Genomic DNA, 21546 nt, shown 5'->3' with positions numbered 1-21546 from the left:
TAACCATGGAGAATTTTAATTTGAAGAAATTGAAGACCATTTTAAAAGTATATGCTAACCAGGTCTGTGCTACCTAGAGTGCATTATATGTGAAGTTGTGGGCTGTGACTAACTTATTTAGCCTCCTGAGGGAGCTCACCAGCTACAAAATGTTCCAAAACTTTCCTTCCCACTCACCCTTTCCAAGACTGATTATATTCCAGGATATTAATTGACCAGTGAAATCTACATTTTTCAGTCACAATTGTGTAGTCCACAGATGACATGCCTGTGTTTTATGATCCATAAAAACCATTACACTTATGAAATTATCTTTGCCTTGTTTCTCTGCATCTTAAACAGATACTCTTACACCAACTCTTCTTGAGTTATATAAAAATTATATGCCACAACAAGATAGTGGTCAGATGTCACTAGTTGTAAAGTACGAACCAAGTGTGCAGACTTGGTGTCATGTCCATTAACGATTTTAGTACGTATGTTTAGTTTATCAAGTTCAACTCTAATCTGACATGAGAACTGTGCAGCGGCAGAGTCCTGTTGGTTGCAGCTTGATCAAGCTCTTTCTCAAAGGAGCTTCCTGACTTTTGCCTGAATTTTTTTCCACTTTGCTTTACTCCACAGAGTAAAGTATTCTTTTAATGTATAATCTTAATGACACCAGATGAAGTTTGTAGGTTGCTATCCTAATGGAACCAGAAGTGAGTGTCATTTATGATTTTGTGTCAAGAGCAGGTACCTAAGTGATCCATAGGAAAACTTTAAAGGGTCAGTGGTGGGCACATAGAACACATGCAGTTATGTTGCAGGACTGGTTTCCATTGGAGAATCCTGCGGTTAGTATGGCCAAGGGCCTTGAAAAACCCAGGCAGTTGAGTTCTGTGAGATAGATGATTTGCAAGAATCCCATATGAAACAAGCACAGACTGGCACAACTCTTTGCATGTGGTCACTGACTAATTAGATGTTTAGAGTGTAGAATTGCTTGTGGTTTATATATCTTGTTAATTGTTTCAAGGAAGTTCTAATGTCAACATGAATACAGTAAATAACCCCTTACATTCTCGGGAATTCTAGGGAAACACAATGGCTACAAAGCCCACTGGCCGGAGTGTCTGGCTGTCATCACCTGTGAGGGTGAACCTGGTTTGTATGACAGAAGAGGGCATTAGTCACCTCTTTGAATGTACCTGTGCTGCAGACTGCAAAATACTACACATGTTGCTCATGGAACTCTGAATCTGGATGTAACCAGTGACAAAAAATGTTGACCACCAGGGGTTTTGTCCATACAGCTGCTGAATAGTGAGATTTTCTACTTCTCCCATTGTCTGCATCTGAATCTCCACACATGCCATACTGTTCTCCTCCTCCTCCTTAGATCTACATTCCTGCTAGCTACAAGTAGGATTTTAGACCTAGCCGATAACAGAATGTGAATGACCCTGAAATACAACCTCTGACCTTCCACTTTGTTCCCACCACCCTTGATCCTCCCAAAATCACTGGTCACATACCTGATGTAATCTTTGAATCTCCTCCAATTAACTTAGACCATGTCATTTTTGAATGAACATGCCATTTTGCCTATCTAAGCCTACCCCCTCCCAGTTGAGGTTTCTCCTTTGAACTTAGACCCTTCCTACACAATCGTTAGAGTCTCTGTTAGATCCTGTGATCCACTTAACAAGATCTTGAGTTTCCCTACCTTTACTGTTATTTCTTCATGGGATGTGGGTCTCACTGAAATTATCAATGTTTGTTGTCCATTCCTACTTGCCTCTGTACTGAATAACTTGCCAAACTATTTATGAGTCAACTACATTGTTGTCACTAAAAACAGAAAGTGCTAGAGAAACCCAGATCTGGCAGCATCTATAGAGAGAGAAAAACAGAGTTAATGTTACAAATCCAGGATGACTCTTCTTCAGAACCTATTACTGTTACTCTTACTTACATGTAGTCAGACCAGGGAAGTTTGGCAGATTTCCTTCCCTAAGAAACAGTGCTAGACCAGATGGATTCTTAAGATAATCAATGCTTGTTTCATGGTCATTACTTTAAAGTCACTGCTATTGAGACTCGCTTTCATTTCCAGATTTTATTAATTGATTAGAGGTTCCAGGTGGAACTTCTCAGTTGGTTATACAATTTAGTATTCATTTAGTTGGGTTAGGTAATATATAAGATTGCCCTTGCATTGAGAAAAATTGAATTATATGTATTTTCGTAATACTGTTTCCTATCTGCTTTAACGCCATGAAGTAGAATGCTTCAAGTTATTGTCGATGAATAAAATCCAACAAGTCCCTCAGGACATAAAGCCAACCCATTTCCAGTCATATTTGGTCTTCCACGCCAAGGTGAAGTTGCCAGTCAAAATAAATAAACTATTAAAAGTATAAATTAACTTTCCAGTTAAATAGATGAATTCAGTAGACCTTTTACCCTGTTTTAGAATAGTACAGTTTAAATGTTCACACCACAAAACATCTAACCCACTTAACAAAATAGGTTAAACCAAACAAACTATGTTTCTTATTTTCTATCCCTGAGACACAGAAATACATCTGTCTGTTTCTATGTTTACTCTTAGGGGACTGAGACATTTTCAAAGCCTGCACGATCAGCTCAGTTCTATTATATGGACACATTTCTGTTGTTCTCTTCAGGATCAGAATTTCAGCTGCATGGATACCATTTGGATACAAGCAGGGATGACATTAAAAGGTCAGTGCAGTTCGTTTTGAAATTTCTGTTCTATTTTGTTTGTTATTGCTTATCAAAGTAGTATTGGTGAATGGGTGGTGTTTCTATGCTGGACAGCACACCTTAAGCTAAAAACATACCTTTCGCCTGTTGGTTTAACGCAAAAAACACGTTTTTCTTTCAGTTCAAATTTTATTGTCCATTTGACAATTCATTGCAGGTATATTTCTTACTTATTAAATATATATAAGTTAATTAACAAAGAGAAAAATTGCATCATAAAAACTTGAAGGAACTTAACTGTAGAACTGTAGAAATGCAGCACCATCTTGTGAGTTATATTGTGAACTGCAAAACTGCAAAACTTGTAAGCTCTTATTTATTGAGGGCAACTCAGGTTTCAATATGTGATAGGAGTAACAAATAAATTACCTGAAATTAAAGAAATCAATGGAAATTTGCAAATACAGAGCATTGACAAAAGATGCAATTATAAAATGCAAAAATACTGGTGAGTCAGGCAGTTATAATTAGGTTTTGGAAAGGTCTACAGGAGAGTGGATGAGGGGAAAATTGTAGATGTTGTCTAATTGGACTTTCATAAAACTTTTGATCAGATATAACAGAAGAGGTTACCCTATGAGGTTTGTTAAATTAGTGGTAAGGCGGGGCACTTAGTTAAGCATTGTCATGAAGGAAGATGTTGTTGATGAATGTGGATATGCTTGAAGAGAGGTCCCACAGAGATCAGTGTTAGGATCTTTGCTATTTACTGTTTTCATTAATAAATCTTTGCAATATAATGTGTAACTCAAGAAAATCTAGTGTTATGCCCATGGGCATGTCCAATGCTGAACGATGAGATTGCAGAATACTTGAGTACATGACAAAATAAGGCTGAATGGCATGGCGTCGTCAAGGGAAGGTCATGCCTAACTGATCTGTTAGAATTCTTTGAGGAGATAATGAGAAAGTTAGACAAAGGAGAGCCATTGGATGTGATCTGTTTGGATTTCCAGAATGCCTTTGACAAGGTGCTGCACACAAGGCTGCTAAATAAGAGTCTATGGTGTTAGTGACAAGGTACTGGCGTGGATAGAGGATTGCCTGACTGGCAGAAGGCAGAGAAAAGAGATAAAGAGGCTTTTTCAGAATCGAAGCTGGTGACTATTGGAGTTCCGCAAGGGACCGTTTTGGGATCACAGCTAGTCAGTATTGATGATCTGGTTGAAGGAACTGAGGGCATTGCTGCTAAGTTTGCAGATGACACAAAGATAGATGGAGGGACTGGTAGTGTTGAGGAAGCGAGCATGCTGCAGAAGGATTTAGACAAGGTAGGAGAGTGGGCACAAAAATGACATTAGGAATATAATGTGGGAAAATGTGAAATTATGCAGTTTTGTAGGAAGGTGTGAACAGTTTTCTAAGTGAGGAAAGACTTCAGAAATCTGAAACACAAAGGTACTTAAGAGTCATAGTTTAGGATTCTTTTAAGGTTAATTTGCAGGTTCAGTTGGCAGTTAGGAAGACAATGAAATGTTAGCATTCATTTCAAGAAGGCTAGAATACAAGAGCAGAAATGTACTGCTGAGGCTATATAAGACTCTGGTCAGACCACATGTGGAATATTGTGAGCAGTTTTGGGCCCTGCATCTAAGGAAGGGTGTGCGGGTGTTGGAGGAGGTCTGCAAGAATGATGATGAAGGGGTGAAGGTATTGTCATTTGAGGTGCATTTCAGGGTTCTTGCTGTGTACTTGATGGAGTTTAAAAGGAAAAGGAGGGATCTTATTGAAACTTACAGAGTATTGAAAGGCCTAGATATAGAGGACTTGGAAATGAGAGATCACTATGCATGGGCACAGCTTCAGAGTGAAGGGATGACCCTTTAGAACTGAGATAACAAGGAATTTCTTCAGCATGAAGTGATGAATCTGTAATCTCATTGCTGCAGAAGCTGTGGAGTTGAAGTCATTGAATGTATTTAAGACAGAGGTAGATAGATTCTTGATTAGTAACGGGAACAAGGGTTATGGGGAGAAGCAGGAGAATGGGGTTGAGAAACGTATCAGCCTTGATTGAATGGTGGATTAGGTGAATGGCCAAATTTTGCTCATTTGCCAAAAATTGCCAAAGTTTTGCTTATGATCTTCTGGTCTAAAAGAGGTAGAGATTTAGGTGTTACAAAATTGATCTCTAAAGTGTCAAGACCAATGTTATGACTGTATAGCCAAAGGAAAAGATATGTTTAGTTGTATTTACAAGATAAATCACTATATAATCAAACATACCATCTGTCTTTGTCTGAGACTATTAGGCATCCAGTCCCATCGGAAAATCACAAAGTAGTTTCTTAGATTTCAAGTTTAGACTCCCAGGGTATCTTAATGCTGGAATTAATTTATTGTTGTCACATGGAACTAATTAGAGTGAAAATCTTTGTTTTGTGAGCAGTACAGGCAGATCATAGCAAACAAGGACATGCAGATCAAAGGTGCTTAGACAGCTGCACAGGAGGTGCACAAAACTAGATCAACATTAGCAAGATCAACGTTGTTTGAAGTTAGAGAAGTCCATTTTGCAGTCTAATAACAGCAGAGAAGAAGCTGTTCTTGAATCTGTAGGAGCGTGTGTTCAAGCTTTTGTATCTTCTACCGGAAGAGATTGGAAGTGAGCATTACTGGGGTGGGAAGGGTCTTTGATGATGTTGGCAGCCTTTCCACCACAAGAAGTGTAAATGGAATCCATGGCTGGGATGTTGGTGTCCATGATGGTCTGGGATTTGCACACAACTTTCTGCAGTTTATTACGGTCCTGGACAGAACAGTTGCCGTGCCAGGCTCTTATGCACCTGGATAAAATGCTTTCTTTGGTGCATCTGTAGAAGTTGGTGAGGGTGCTTACAGACATGCGGAATTTCCCAAGCTGCCTCATGAAGAAGAGGCATTGTTGTGCCTACTTGACTGTTGCATCTGCATGGGAGGTCCGGAACAGATTGAAGATTATCATCACTCCTAGGAAGTTGATGCTCTCGACCCTCTCGACCTCGGCTCCATTGATGTAGATCGAGGCATGTCCTCCTCCTTTCTTCCTGATGTCAATGATCATTCTTTTGTTTTGCTTACATTGAGAGAGAAATTGCCATTGCACCATAACACCAAGCACTCTATTTCCTTCCTGTATTCTAACTCATCATTGTTTGATATTCGCCCAACATGGTGGTGTTATCAGCAAACTTGATGTTCACACAGAATTTGGCCACAAAGTCTTGGGTGTACAACAAGTACAGTAGGGGGCTGAAAACACGTTCTTGCAGAGTGCTATTGTTGAGGATTATTGTGGAGGAGGCCTTGTTATCTATCTTCACTGATTGCGGTCTCTGAGCCAGGAAGCTGCCAATCCAGTTACAGAGGGCAGAGCCAAGACCTAGGTCTCAAAGTTTTGAAATTAGTCTGGTAGAGATTATGGTGTCGAAGGTGGAGATGTAGTCAATGAATTTCAGTGGAACTTCTGATCTCTGTGAAAATTGAGTATCTGAGCAAAAATACTTTTGGCATCAAAATATGATACTCTAAGCATGAGATAGTCAAAGGGAAATTGAGAAACAAACTTGTAAGGAGATTGCAGTTATCTGTAAGAATAATAGGGTGGTTATGATAGGGGATTTTAACTTTCCAAACATAGACTGGGACTGCCATAGTATTAAGGGTTTAGATGGTGAGGAATTTGTTAAGTATGTACAAGAAACATTTGTGATTCAGTATGTGGATGTACCTACTAGAGAAGGTGCAAAACGTGACCTACGTTTGGGAAATAAGGCAGGGCAGGTGACTGAGATCTCAGTGGGGAAGCACTTTGGGGCCAGTGACCATAATTCTATTAGATTTAAAATAATGATGGAAAAGGATAGACCAGATCTAAAAGTTGAAGTTCTAAATTGGAGAAAGGCCAATTTTGATGGTATTAGGCAAGAACTTTCGAAAGCTGATTGGGAGCAGATGTTCGCAGATAAAGGGACGGTTGGAAAATGGGAAGCCTTCAGGAATGAGATAACGAGAATCCAGAGAAAGTATATTCCTGTTCGGGTGAAAGGGAAGGCTGGTAGGTATAGGGAATTCTGGATGACTAAAGATATTGAGGGTTTGGTTAAGAGAAAGAAGGAAGCATATGTCAGGTATAGACAGGATAGATCGAGTGAATCCTTAGAAGAGTATAAATGAAGGAGGAGTATACTTAAGAGGGAAATCAGGAGTGCAAAAAGGGGACATGAGATAGCTTTGGCAAAAAGAATTAAGGAGGATCCAAAGAGTTTTTGCAAATACATTAAGGACAAAAGGGTAACTAGAGAGAGAATAGAACCCCTCAAAGATCAGCAAGGCGGTCTTTGTGTGGAGCTGCAGAAAATGGGCGAGATACTAAATGAGTATTTTGCATCAGTATTTTCTGTGGAAAAGGATATAGAAGATATAGACTGTAGGGAAATAGATGGTGACGTCTTGCAAAATGTCCAGATTCTTAAAACGGTAAACGGGTAAAGGTGGATAAATCCCCAGGACCTGATCAGGTGTACCCTAGAACTCTGTGGGAAGCTAAAGAAGTGATTGCAGGGCATTGGAGGCTGAGGGGTGACCTTATAGAGGTTTATAAAATTATGGATAGGGTAAATAGGCAAAGTCTTTTCCCTGAGGTGGGGAGTCCAGAACTAGAGGGCATAGGTTTAGGGTGAGAGGGGAAAGATATAAAAGAGACCTAAGGGGCAACTTTTTCACACAGAGAGTGGTACGTATATGGAATGAGCTGCTAGAGGAAGTGGTGGAGGCTGGTACAATTGCGACATTTAAGAGGCATTTGAATGGGTATATGAATAGGAAGGGTTTTGAGGGATATGGACCAGGTGCTGGCAGGTGGGACTAGATTGCGTTGGGATATCTGGTCGGCCTGGATGGGTTGGACTGAAGGGTCTGTTTCCATGCTGTACATTTCTATGACTCTATAACATAGAGAGAAATTACGTTTTGGAACTAATATGCCTAATATTAGTCTTAATTTATTCATGGGATGTGGGTGTCACTAACTAGGCCAGCATTTATGTCCTTCCATAACTGCCCTTGGAGAAAATGGTGGCAAGCTGCCTTCTTAAAGCATTGTGCTCAGTGTGGATTAGGTCTAGACACAGTGTTATTAGAGAGGGATTTGGCCCTGTGACAATCAATGAAAAGCAAAATAGTTTCATGGTATTTCATGCATCTGCTGCCCATGTTGTTCTAGGTTGTAGAGATCATGGGGTTGGATGGTGTTGTCTAAGACGTCTTGGTGAGATATCTTGCTTGATGGATCATTTTTATTTAATATATAACATGCCGATCTTTCACTGAAACATAAGCATGCACTGCTGCAGATTTGGTTTTAATAATGAAATGGAAATTTATGACATGAAAGAGCTAAATGTGAAATAAAATAATACAAACTATTTAAATATAACACAAATTCAAGGTTTTCAAAATATATGGTAAAGTAAAATCCTATCTATCTCAATCCCCATCACTTTACAGTATTCAAATGCCAGAGACAGTTCCTTTCTGTATCACATCTGTAAGTTTGACTTAACGGTGTTGTTTTCCCATTCCTGAGAGTTTGATAGCCTTTTCCTTGATTAGCTATCCAACTGAGTTTAAACTTTCTTAGCTTCAAATAATCCTTTCAGCATTCCAACCAAATATTTGTAGTATGAAATTTTCAAATTAAAGCCCTTACATTGAAGTAATCCATTTCTTAACTATTCTTGACCTATTTCTTTCTCCATGAAATACTGTTCTTACCCTACCCTCAACTAGATGTTTTGTGGACTGAAGCCAAAATCTTTCAGGTCTTTCCCCTGAACAAAAAAAATCCATTTCTGATTCTTTTAAACTGAAAGTGTATTAATGCTTTCCACCGTTTGCTTTCTTTGATTGTAAAACTCTCACAATGCAAACAAATTCACATTATTATTCCAGGAGGTGCTGTCTCTCACATATTGGTTTAAAATTATGTTTCCTGAAAGACTAACTAGTTAATGATTAAACTACCTCATACACCTAAACCAAAATCCATGTGTCTCCAATTCAAAATCCAACTTCTAAAATAAATATTAGTGAGTTTTGAGAAGGTTTGTAGCTCAGGTTGAGGTCTGGATGTAAGTTTGCTCGCTGAGCTGGAAGGTTTGTTTGCAGATGTTTTGCCACCATGTTAGGTAACATCATCAGTGAGCCATCAGGGTGGTGAACATCGTAGTGACGAAATGTCTGAAAACAAACCTTCCAGCTCAGTGAGCAAACTTATGTCCATAAGTATTAGTATATGTAAATTACAAAAACTAAATCAGAGTGAGATGCATTCAGAGGTTGACTTACTAACTCAGGTTGTTTCTATTGCACTCTAATTCAATGTCAAAGCTGTGGAGAAATAGGTTAAGGAGACCACATGAGAAGGATGCATATTAACATAAAACATAACACGTTACAGTGCAGTACAGGCCCTTCGGCCCTTGATGTTGCACCAACCTGAAGCCCATTTATCCAATGAGCATTTAATGCCCTTGAAGTTGGCAAGTCTACTACTGTTGCAGGTAGGGCGTTCCACGCACTTACGACTCTCTGAGTAAAGAAACTACCTCTGACATCTGTCCTATATCTATCACCCCTCAATTTAAAGCTATGTCCCCTTGTGCTAGCCATCACCATCTAAGGAAAAAGGCTCTCACTATCCACCCTATCTAATCCTCTGATCATCTTGTATGTCTCTATTAAGTCACCTCTTGACTTTCTTCTCTCTAATGAAAACATTCTCAAGTCTCTTAGCCTTTCCTCACAAGACCTTCTCTCCATACCAAGCAACATCCTGGTAACTTTCCTGTGCACCCTTTTCAATGCTTCCACATCCTTCCTATAATGTGGCGAACAGAACTGTACGCAATACTCCAAGTGCGACCGCATCAGAGTTTTGTACAGCTGCAACATGACTGCATGGTTCCAAAACTCAGTCCCTCTACCAATAAAAGCTAATACACCATATGCCTTCTTAACAACCCTAACAACTCAGGTGGCAACTTTCAGGAATCTATGCACAAGGACACCGAGATCTCTCTGCTCATCCACACTGCCAAGAACCTTACCATGAGCCCAGTACTCTTTATTCCTGTTACTCCTTTCAAATGAAACACCTCACACTTTTCCGTTATGAAACTCCATTTGCCACCTCTCAGCCTAGCTCTATAGTTTATCTATGTCCCTCTGTAACTTGCAACATCCTTCAGCACTGTCCACAACTCCACCGACCTTAGTGACATCAGCAAATGTACTAACCCATCCTTCTAAGCCCTCATCCAGCCCTTATAAAAATGATACACAGCAGTGGCTCCAAAACAGATCCTTGCAGTACACCACTAGTAACTAAACTTCAGGATGAATATTTCCCATCAACCACTACCCTCTGTCTTCTTTCAGCCAGCCAATTTCTGATCAAAACTGCTAAGTTATCTTCAATCCCATGCCTCCGTACTTTCTGAAATAGCATACCGTGGGGAACCTTATCAAAAGCTTTACTAATACCATCCAACCACTTTATCCTCATCCACCTGTTTGGTCACCTTCTCAAAGAAATCAATGAGATTTGTGAGGCACGACCTATCCTTCACAAAACAGTGTTGACTATCCCTGATCAAATTATTCCTTTCTAGAAGATTATAAACCCTATCTCTTCTAATCCTTACCAACATTTTACCCACAACAGAAGTAAGACTCACTGGTCTCTAATTTCCAGGGTTGTCTCTACTCCCCTTCTTGAACAAGGGGACAATATTTGCTATCTTGCAGTCTTCTGGCACTATTCCTCTAGATAATGATGACATAAAGATCAAAGCCAAAGGTTCTGCAGTCTCCTCCCAAGCTTCCAGAGAATCCAATAAATCCCATCCAACCCAGGGGACTTATCTATTTTCACATTTTCCAGAATTACTAGCACCTCCTCCTTATGAACCTTAATCCTATATAGTCTAATAGTCTGCATCTCAGTATTCTCCTTGACAAAACTGCCTTTTTCCAATGTGAATACTGACAAAAAATATTCACTTAGCTCCTCTCCTATCTCCTCAGACTCCACGCACAACTTCCCACTACTATCCTTGACTGGCCCTCATCTTACTCTAATTATTCTTTTATTCCTGACAAACCTATAGAAAGCTTTTGGGTTTTCCTTGATCCTTCTCATGTCCTCTCCTGGCTCTTCTTACCTCTCTCTTTAGGTCCTTCCTAGCTAATAATTAACTCGCAAGCGCCCCAACTGAGCCTTCACGTCTCATCTTTATATAAGTCTCCTTCTTCCTCTTGACAAGAGATTCAACTTCTTTAGCAAACCATGGCTCCCTCACTCGACCACTTCCTCCTTGCCTCCCGACATACTTATCAAGGACACTCAGTGGCTGTTCCTTGAACAAGCTCCACATTTCAATTGTGCCCATTCCCTGCCATTTCCTTTCCCATCCTGTGCATCCTAAATCATGCCTCATCACACCATAATTGCCCTTCCCCCAGCTATAATTCTAGCTCTGCGATATGTACCTATCTCTTTCCGTCGCTAAAATAAACAATACCAAATTGTGGTCACTATCACCAAAGTGCTCACCTACCTCCAAATCTAACACTTGGCTGGGTTCATCACACAGTGCCAAATCCAATGTGGCTTTGCCTCTTGTTAGCCTATTTACATACTGTGTCAGGAAACCCTCCTGGCACACATTGGACAAAAACTGACCCATCTGAAGTACTCGAACTATAGCGCTTCCAGTCAATATTTGGTACGTTAAAGTCCCCATAACAACTACCCTGTCACTTTCGCTCCTATCCAGAATGATCTTTGCAACCCTTTCCTCTACATCTCTGGAATTTTTCGGAGACCTATAGAAACTCCCAGAAGGGTGACCTCTTCTTTCCTGTTTCTAACCTCAGCCCACACTACCTCAGTAGATGAGTCCTCATCAAACGTCCCTTCTGCCACCATAATACTGTCCTTGACTAACAATGCCACACCTCCCCCTCTTTTACCACCTTCCCTGTTCTTACTGAAACACACTGGCAATGAAGAAAGGAGACAGGAAATTGAATAGAGGTTCATTGGATGAATGCTGATCTAATTGAAATGTGTAAAATTCTTAAAGGGCTTGACATTGTAGATGTTAACAGGCTGTTTCCCCTGCCAAACCCAGAGTTAGTGATCATAGACCGAAGTTAATGGATCTGTGATCCATTTAGGGGACAAATATCTCCATTCACAAGGTTGTGAATCTTTGGAATTCTCTACCTCTGAAGGCTGTGAATTGAGCTTATTAATAATTGAGATTGCTGGATTATTTTCTCAAGCGAAGTTTGAGGAAGCTGTAGAGTGGAATTGAGTTTGAAGATCAGCCTTAATCTTACCGAATAGTTGAGCAGGTCCAAAACATTGTAAGGTCATCTCTTGCTCCTATTTTTGTATTTGTATCTTCTTAAACCAGGCTGATCTAAAATAGCTTCTTGGAAAGGCCCAAGGTAGATCTTATTGAATGTTCTTAAATCATAAGTTTGTTTCCCTCCTAAACTGAATCTTTGGGTATTCAATGACAAAATAAAATAGAGTTTCCTTTGTCTGGAGGAATAATTCACGAAAGGAGCAGAGGCTACTTATGGACACCTATTAGTGCCTGTTGGAATTTATCCAGGGATTTCAAAACAAAATAGAAACACTGAACTATTCAATAACGAGAGGTCATGCTTTCAAGGTGAGAGGTGAAAAGTTTAAGGGGGATACATGTGGCAAGTACTTTACACAGAAGGTGGTGGGTGTCTGGAACGCGTTGCCAGCAGAGGTGGTAGAGGCAGGCACGGTAGATTCATTTAAGATGCGTCTGGACAGATGCATGAGTAGGTGGGGAGCAGAGGGATACATCTGCTTAGGAATTGGGTGACAGGTTTAGATAGTAGATTTAGATTGGCTCAGGTTTGGAGGTCCGATGGGGCTTTTCCTAGGCTGTAAATTTTCTTTTCTTTGTTCTAAAACGTTATCTACGTGGGCATCTTTACAAACAGATGCCCATTTTGGACTGTATTAACACAGTTCATGTTAATATTTTGCAATATAAATTATTAACATAACACGAATGATTTGCCAGCAGCTGGAAAATGTTCCTTAATGCATACGATGTGGACACTTTGTAGTCTGACAGCCACCAAACAGCATTGTGGCTGACTTCTAATCTTGGACTGCCATCATTCAGAATAGAGTGGTGATGTTTCCTTGAAGATAATTCTTTGTTGGTGTTGCTTTGTACATCAGTATGAATATATTACAGTTGGCATTCTGGTGAACTGTATTCAGAGGAAGCCCAGGATTTGATGGTATTCTGCTATTTTATAGACTTACGTAATTCTTCAGGTTAATGGTGTAGCAGAATGCCAGTTTTGCCAAACTGTTAAGGTACTGTGTTACGATGATGTGGGTGTACTGTACATTTAAGTGAGTTAAATGCTAGCAGTGACAGCACCAAGTGCTCTCAATAAGATACAATGTAACATGTGCTCCAGCTATTGGAGTAGCTAGGGTAGCCTAGAAACGACAAAACAGATTCAAATTAGGCCAATCAGTTTAAATTATACCCCAGAAAATATCAAACTCAAATCCAGTCTGAATTTAGTATATTGACAATCCTAAAAACCAATGACACAATCCAATGCTTTGGGGGTATAAGGCAGGGGAAAATTGAACCGTTGAGAGAAGAACTGCTAAGCCACCAGCATGTAAAAAGACTGCCTGAAAATAGCTCTCTTAAAAGTATCTTTATCGATCAGTAACCTGTGAAGCAGGATCCTCTTGAAGACGAAAAGAAGACAGAAATACAGAAAAAACTGAAAGCAGCCTGATTTTGAGATAAGGAGTTTTGTATTGTAAATCTTAATCAGGGGTTTATCAGGGGTTTTATCGGATTAGTATTATAGAGAGAATTATTCACCTGCACCTCCACACACATCAGCTATTGCATCCTCTGCACCCGATGTGGCCTCCTCTATATTGGGGAGACAGGCCGCCTACTTGCGGAGCGTTTCAGAGAACACCTCTGGGACACCCGGACCAACCAACCCAACCACCCTGTGGCTCAACACTTCAACTCCCCCTCCCACTCCACCAAGGATATGCAGGTCTTTGGACTCCTCCATCGCCAGACCACAACAACACGACGGTTGGAGGAAGAGCGCCTCATCTTCTGCCTAGGAACCCTCCAACCACAAGGGATGAACTCGGATTTCACCAGTTTCCTCATTTCCCCTCCCCCCACCTTGTCTCAGTCAAATCCATCGAACTCAGCACGCCTTCCTAACCTGTAATCTTCTTCCTGACCTCTCCGCCCCCACCCCAGTCTGACCTATCACCCTCACCTTGACCTCTTTCCACCTATCGCATTTCCGCGCCCCTCCCCCAAGTCCCTCCTCCCTACCTTTTATCTTAGTCTGCTGGACAAACTTTCCTCATTCCTGAAGAAGGGCTTATGCCTGAAACGTCGATTCTCCTGTTCCCTGGATGCTGCCTGACCTGCTGCGCTTTTCCAGCAACACATTTTCAGCTCTGATCTCCAGCATCTGCAGACCTCACTTTCTCCTAGTATTATAGAGAGAAAGGTAAAAGGTAGATATGACATGCGGTAAAACCTCCTGCTTACTTAAAAACCAGCAACACAGAAAGGATTTATCCCGGGCCGTAATCTGTGAAAATTTGGGAGGTCAAGAACTATTTAAAGTAAAATTTACCAATTTATTTCTTAAAGTATAACAGAGAATAATTAACTAACAATTATTTACAACTCCTTCCTCTAATCTTTTACCTTCCCTTCTATAATACAAGTCCGATAAAACCCCCGATTAAGATTTACAAAACAAAACTTCTTATCTCAAAGCCAGGCAGCTTTCAGTTTTTTTCTGTATTCCTGTTCTCTTTTCTTCTTGGGGATTCTGCTTCACAGGTTACTGATTGATAAAGGTATCTTTAAGAGAGCTATTTTTCAGGCAGTCCTTTTACATGCTGGTGGCTTAGCAGTTCCCCTCTCAACTGTTCAATTTCCCCCGGTGTTATACCCCCAAAACATTGGATTGTGTCATTGACTTTTAAGATTGTCAATATACTAAATTCAAACTGGATTGGAATTTGGTATTTTTCGGCGTATAATTTAAACTGATTGGCCTAATTCGAATCTGTTTCGTCATTTCCAGGCAACCAGCTACCCTAGCTACCCCAGTAGCTGGAACACATGTTACATTGTAGCTTATTGAAAACACTTGGTGCTATCACTGCTAGCTTTTAACTCTCTTAAAAGTACAGTTCACCCACATCTTCATAACATCTGTATTGTCAATTTAGCATCCTGGCTATTTATCTGAACTGACTGCAATTTTCTTAATGGCCTATTAATTCTGTACTGTTGATTTAATGGCCTCAGTAGTTGTGAGTTTGGAGCAGCGGCATGTGTGAGGGGTAACCCAAGACTGTGCAGATCTTGCTGAATCCAACTAAAACTTGTTAAAATTGTATTCCATTTCATACGTGACTGCTGAAGCTGGCTGAATGCCAGTCAAGAATGTCACAAACTGGAGTATTTGGACGATCCTTGGATACTGGGAAATGTTACAGGTTGAAGGGGGTGGCATAGTAGGTAATGGAGACAGACTAAATAAATAATCAATTCCTCAAGAACCTCCCTTGTCTTTGGTCAGTTCCAATTTAAAATGCTTTTGGAGAAGGTAAATGAAACACTAATTCACAATTTCATGAGCCTATCTGTTCAAGCAATTATCAAGATCAAGTATCTAAAAGATAGTGCTCAATTGACTGAAAAAGTTATATATTTCGATTGATGTTACTTGATGTCCACAGATTAAAAAATACTGTTAGCAGAAATACTCTGTCAGTGAAACAAAGAACTGTAGATGCTGGAAATCTGAAACAGAAACAGAAATTGCTGGACAAACTCAGCAGGTCTGACAACAGTTGTGGAGAGAAAGCAGAGTTAACATTTTAGAACATAGAACAGAGAAGAATACAGCGCAGTACAGGCCCTTTGGCCCTCGATGTTGCGCCGATCCAAGCCCACCTAACCTATACTAACCCACTATCCTCCATATACCTATCCAATGCCCGCTTAAATGCCCATAAAGAGGGAGAGTCCACCACTGCTGCTGGCAGGGCATTCCATGAACTTACGACTCGCTGAGTGAAGAACCTACCCCTAACTTCAGTCCTATATCTACCCCCCCTTAATTTAAAGCTATGCCCCCTTGTAATACCCGACTCCATACGCGGGAAAAGGTTCACACTGTCAACCCTATCTAACCCCCTAATCATCTTGTACACCTCAATCAAGTCACCCCTAAACCTTCTTTTCTCTAATGAAAACAGCCCCAAGTGTCTCAGTCTTTCCTCATACGATCTTCCTTCCATACCAGGCAACATCCTGGTAAACCTCCTCTGCACCCGTTCCAGTGCCTCCACATCCTTCCTATAGTATGGCGACCAAAACTGCACACAATATTCCAGATGCGGCCGCACCAGAGTCTTATACAACTGCATCATGACCTCAGGACTCCGGAACTCAATTCCTCTACCAATAAAAGCCAGTACGCCATATGCCTTCCTCACCGCACTATTTACCTGGGTGGCAACTTTCAGAGATCTGTGTACATGGACACCAAGATCCCTCTGCTCATCCACACTACCAAGTATCCGACCATTAGCCCAGTACCCCATCTTTTTGTTATTCTTCCCAAAGTGAATCACCTCACATTTAGCTACATTGAATTCCATTTGCCACCTTTCTGCCCAGCTCTGCAGCTTCTCTATATCCTGCTGTAACCTGCCACATCCTTCCTCACTGTCAACAACTCCTCCGACTTTCGTATCATCCGCAAACTTGCTCACCCAACCTTCTAACCCCTCTTCCAGGTCATTTATAAAAATGACAAACAGCAATGGTCCCAAAACAGATCCTTGCGGAACACCGCTAGTGACGGCACTCCATGAAGAAACTTTGCCATCAACTACTACCCTCTGTCTTCTTCAATCCAGCCAATTCCTAATCCAAACCTCCAACTCACCCTCAATGCCATATCTCCGTATTTTCTGCAGTAGCCTACCATGGGGAACCTTATCAAACGCCTTACTAAAATCCATATATACCACATCTACCGCTTTCCCCTCATCAACCTCCTTCGTCACCTTTTCAAAGAATTCAATAAGGTTTGTGAGGCACGACCTGCCCTTCACAAAACCATGCTGACTATCCTTGATCACATTATTCCTATCCAGATGTGCATAAATCCTATCCCTTACAATTCTCTCTAAGACTTTGCCCACAACAGAAGTGAGACTCACCGGCCTATAGTTACTAGGGTTATCCCTACTCCCCTTTTTGAACAAGGGAACCACATTTGCTATCCTCCAGTCTTCTGGCACTACTCCTGTAGACAAAGAGGACATAAAAATCAAGGCCAATGGCTCTGCAATCTCCTCCCTTGCTTCCCAGAGAATCCTAGGATAAATGCCATCAGGCCCAGGGGACTTATCTATTTTCACCTTTTCCAGGATTTCCAACACCTCTTCTCTACATACCTCAAAGCCATCCATTCTACTTATTTGTGACTCAGTATTCACATCGACGACAATGCCCTGTTCCTGAGTAAATACTGAAGAAAAGTATTCATTCAGTGTCTCCCCAATCTCTTCCGCCTCCACACGCAACTTCCCACTACTATCCTTGACTGGACCTATTCCTACCCTAGTCATTCTTTTATTCCTAACATACCTATAGAAAGCCTTAGGGTTTTCCCTAATCCTACCGACTAAGGACCTTTCATGTCCCCTCCTTGCTGCTCTTAGCTCTCTCTTCAGGTCCTTCCGGGCTACCCTATAACTCTCAATCGCCCCAATTGAACCTTCACGTCTCATCTTGAGATAGGCCGCCCTCTTCCATTTAACAAGGGATTCCAATTCCTTATTAAACCACGGCTCCCTCGCACGACCCTTTCCTCCCTGCCTGACAGGTACATAATTATCAAGGACACTCAATAGTTGCTCCTTGAACAAGCTCCACATATCATTTACACTCTTGCCTTGGAGTCTACTTTTCCAAGCCACACATCCTAAGTCATGCCTCACCGCATCATAATTTCCCTGACCCCAGCTATAACTCTTGCCCTGTAGTACACACTTATCCCTCTCCATCACGAGAGTAAAAATCACCGAATTATGGTCACTATCCCCAAAGTGCTCACCTACCTCTAATTCTAACACCTGGCCTGGTTCGTTACCCAGAACCAAATCCAGTATGGCCTCACCTCTTGTTGGCCTGTCTACATATTGTGTCAGGAAACTCTCCTGCACACATTGAACAAACACTGACCCATCTAACGAACTCGAGCTATAGCTTTCCCAATCAATATCAGGAAAGTTAAAGTCCCCCATAACAACCACCCTATTACTGTCACTCAACTCCTGAATCACCTTCCCTATCCTTTCTTCTACGTTTCTAGGACTATTGGGAGGCCTGTAAAAGACTCCTAACAGGGTGACCTCACCTTTCCTATTCCGAACCTCAGCCCAAACTACCTCAGATGGCAAGTCCTCATCCATCGTCCTTTCCACCACTGTAATACTATCTTTGACAAGCAATGCCACACCTCCCCCTCTTTTACCCCCACCTCTGACCCTACTAAAACATTTAAATCCTGGAACCTGCAACAGCCAATCCTGTCCCTGTTCTAGCCATGTCTCCGTAATAGCCACAACATCGAAGTCCCAGGTACCAACCCACGCTGCAAGTTCACCTACCTTATTTCGTATACTTCTTGCATTGAAGTATACACACTTCAAGCCACTTTCCTGTTTACAGACACCCTCCTTGGAAATTGATGCCATGTTCCTAACCTCCCTACACTCCAGGCCCTGCACCCTGAAGCTACAATCTGGGTTCCCATGCCCCTGCAGAGTTAGTTTAAACCCCCCCCAAGAGCACTAGCAAACCTCCCCCCAAGGATACTGGTGCCCCTCAGGTTCAGGTGTAGACCATCCTGTTTATAGAGGTCCCATCGTCCCCAGAAAGAACCCCAGTTATCCAAAAACCGGAATCCCTCCCTCCTGCACCATCCCTGTAGCCACGCATTTAAGTGTTCTCTTTCCCTATTCCTCGAATCTCTATCACGTGGCACGGGTAACAAACCAGAGACAACAACTCTGTTCGTTCTAACTCTGAGCTTCCAACCTAGCTCCCTGAAAGCCTGTCTAACATCCTCGGCACTCCTCCTACCTATGTCGTTGGTGCCAATATGGACCACGACTTCGGGCTGCTCCCCCTCCCCCTCCAGGACCCGGAAAACACGATCAGAGACATCACGTACCCTTGCACCTGGGAGGCAACATACCAAACGTGAGTCTCTCTCGTTCCCACAAAACCGCCTATCTGTGCCCCTAACTATCGAGTCCCCAATTACTACTGCTCTGCTCTTCTTCACCCTTCCCTTCTGAGTAACGGGGACAGGCTCCGTGCCAGAGACCTGAGCCCCGTTACTTACCCCTGGTAAGTCATCCCCCCCCACAAGTATCCAAAACGGTATACTTGTTCTTGAGGGGAATGGCCGCAGGGGGTCCCTGCACTGGCTGCTTCCTCCCAGTCCCCCTCACTGTCACCCATCTATCTGCCATCTTTGGAGTTACTACTTCCCTATAACTCTGATCTATGACCCCCTCTGCCTCCCGAATGATCCGAAGTTCATCCAACTCCAGCTCCAGTTCCCTAACACGGTCTTGGAGGAGCTGGAGATGGGTGCACTTCCTGCAAGTGTAATCGGCAGGGACGTCGATGGCATCCCTCACCTCATACATGTTGCAGGAGGAACATTGCACTGCCTTCACTGCCATCCCTCTAAAGCTAACTTTTATTTTAAAAAAAAAACTGGGTCTAAAGAATACAACAAGCAAAATTCAGCACTTACCTACTTACCACAACAGGTGTTATTATTAGGTTAGAGGAGGAGGGCGGGTGGGAGGCACTACCCGTGTAGTGCCTCGGGTTCCTCTCCTTCGCGCTTTTAAAGGGGGAAAAAAACCTACCCAGGTAAGCTTACACTAACTGCTTCCGGGTCTCGGCTGCCCCTCTGGTCGTCGTCACTTCCCCCTGGTGCTCCCGCTCTTTCTGTGAAGAGAGAAAAAAAAACACCGCTGCCCGCTACCGGTAAGCACTTTTAAAACCAAACGGTCTTACCTTCGCTGCTGCTCGCACTGGAAATTTTGAGTCGTGTGACCCTTCTTCAGAAGTTTCAAAAGAAGGGTCACTTGACTTGAAACATTTACTCTGTAAGGGAATCAAGGCGTATGTAGTTAAGGGAGTAAAGTCAATTTGAGGATTATCAGATGACCATTCTCATTGAATGAAAGAACAGACTTGATGTGCTGAGTGGACTACTTATGCTTCATTTTATGGTTTTATGGTTGTACATGGACATGGTAGTGAAGAAACAATTGGATGATGGCTGCGTCAAGCAATTGGAGGGTTTTAAATGCCAGGTATGCTGCTAAGCTCTGAATAACATGCTGGGAATTTGGTTCTGTCGAGTCTTTTTTGAGGAAGGAAAGAAATAGAAATGGTTATGAATAAAGCCAGTTGTGATATCAATGAGGTACAAATGCATGGAAATAGGCCAGTTACCACAATGGCAAAATTTTGGAGTTGCCATTTTAGGCTTAAGGGGCAATTTGTTATACATTCCCTGGACATTGAGATTCCGATTTTCTTCATTCTCTGCATTTTCCCAACTTTCTTCCATTGCTCACATTACACAAGGGTGGGCCAGTTTCCATCTATCCACCTCACTGCCCAAAGGTATGGTGGAAACAGGTGCAATTGCAACTTTCTAATGGTAATTGGATAAGTACTTGAAAAGGGGAGATTTTCAGGGCTAGGAAGAGAGAACAAGAACTAATTAGATAGCTCTTTCAAAAGATCTAACAGATGCATAATGGGCCAAATGGCCTTTTCTGTGATACGACCACAGCCTCACAAGGGATCTGTAATACTTTCATACTGTTGAACTCAATTGAATGTTTATAACTATAGATTCATGGTGCCAGGGATCCAACTTGGATTACAGCCTTGAGTGACGGTGTGTGTGGAGTTTGCATGTTCTCCATCTATCTGCGTGAGGTTCCTCTGGGTGCTCTGGTTTCCTCCACACTCCAAACATGTGGAGGTTAGGTGGATTGGCCGTGCTAAATTGCCCCTTAGTGTCCATGAATGTGTAAGCTAGGTGGATTAGCATTGGTAAATGTGTGGTTACAGGAATGGAGAGTTGGGGCTGGATCTGGTTGAAATGCTCATTAGAGGATTGGTGCAGATTCGATGGGCCAAATGGCATCTTTCTGCACTGTAGAGATTATATGATTCTGAGAAAAGTGAAGTGACTGCTCGGTGAATAATAATTTAGAACTGAGAGCACAGTGCAGTCTCCTTGGGTTTACTACAACTTGCTATTTTGCCCTTAGTTCTGGTTGAATATTTCATTAATAGCTTATCCAGTGACTCAAGCAGAAATACCATGAGTGCTTATTGGCTTTGTATTTTAATTTGACTGCCAAATGCATTCTTCTGGGTATCAACTTGACTTGTTTTTGCAATTTCACTGGTTACAAAGAAATAATCAATTTAGAATTGGATGGCCTGCAGATTAAATGCAGCTGTATAGAAATCTGTGAGATACTTACAGTTAAACATCTAAGTTACTTTCTCCATCAAA

General features: G+C 41.8%; 1 protein-coding gene across 8 annotated transcripts in view; it reads left to right on the top strand.

Annotated features, from left to right (window-relative positions):
* Window positions 1-21546, top strand: part of wdr27 (WD repeat domain 27) — a 526425-nt gene that overhangs the window by 85178 nt on the left and 419701 nt on the right. For all 8 annotated transcript variants that reach the window (XR_015758354.1, XM_087991151.1, XM_087991149.1 and 5 more), the window contains one exon: window positions 2597-2730. Coding sequence is in view for 7 of the 8 variants with exons in the window: in XM_087991151.1 (XP_087847277.1) it covers window positions 2597-2730 (134 nt within the window). In the remaining variant the exon portion in view is untranslated. The remainder of the gene's footprint in view (window positions 1-2596; window positions 2731-21546) is intronic.

Source organism: Chiloscyllium plagiosum, unplaced genomic scaffold (assembly GCF_037043375.1).
Source record: "Chiloscyllium plagiosum isolate Xiang-an unplaced genomic scaffold, Cpla_swu_hap1 HiC_scaffold_10, whole genome shotgun sequence".
NCBI classification, from domain to species: Eukaryota; Metazoa; Chordata; class Chondrichthyes; order Orectolobiformes; family Hemiscylliidae; genus Chiloscyllium; species Chiloscyllium plagiosum.
The sequence above is the reverse complement of the archived record's forward strand: the minus strand, read 5'-3'. Positions and strand labels throughout refer to the sequence as shown.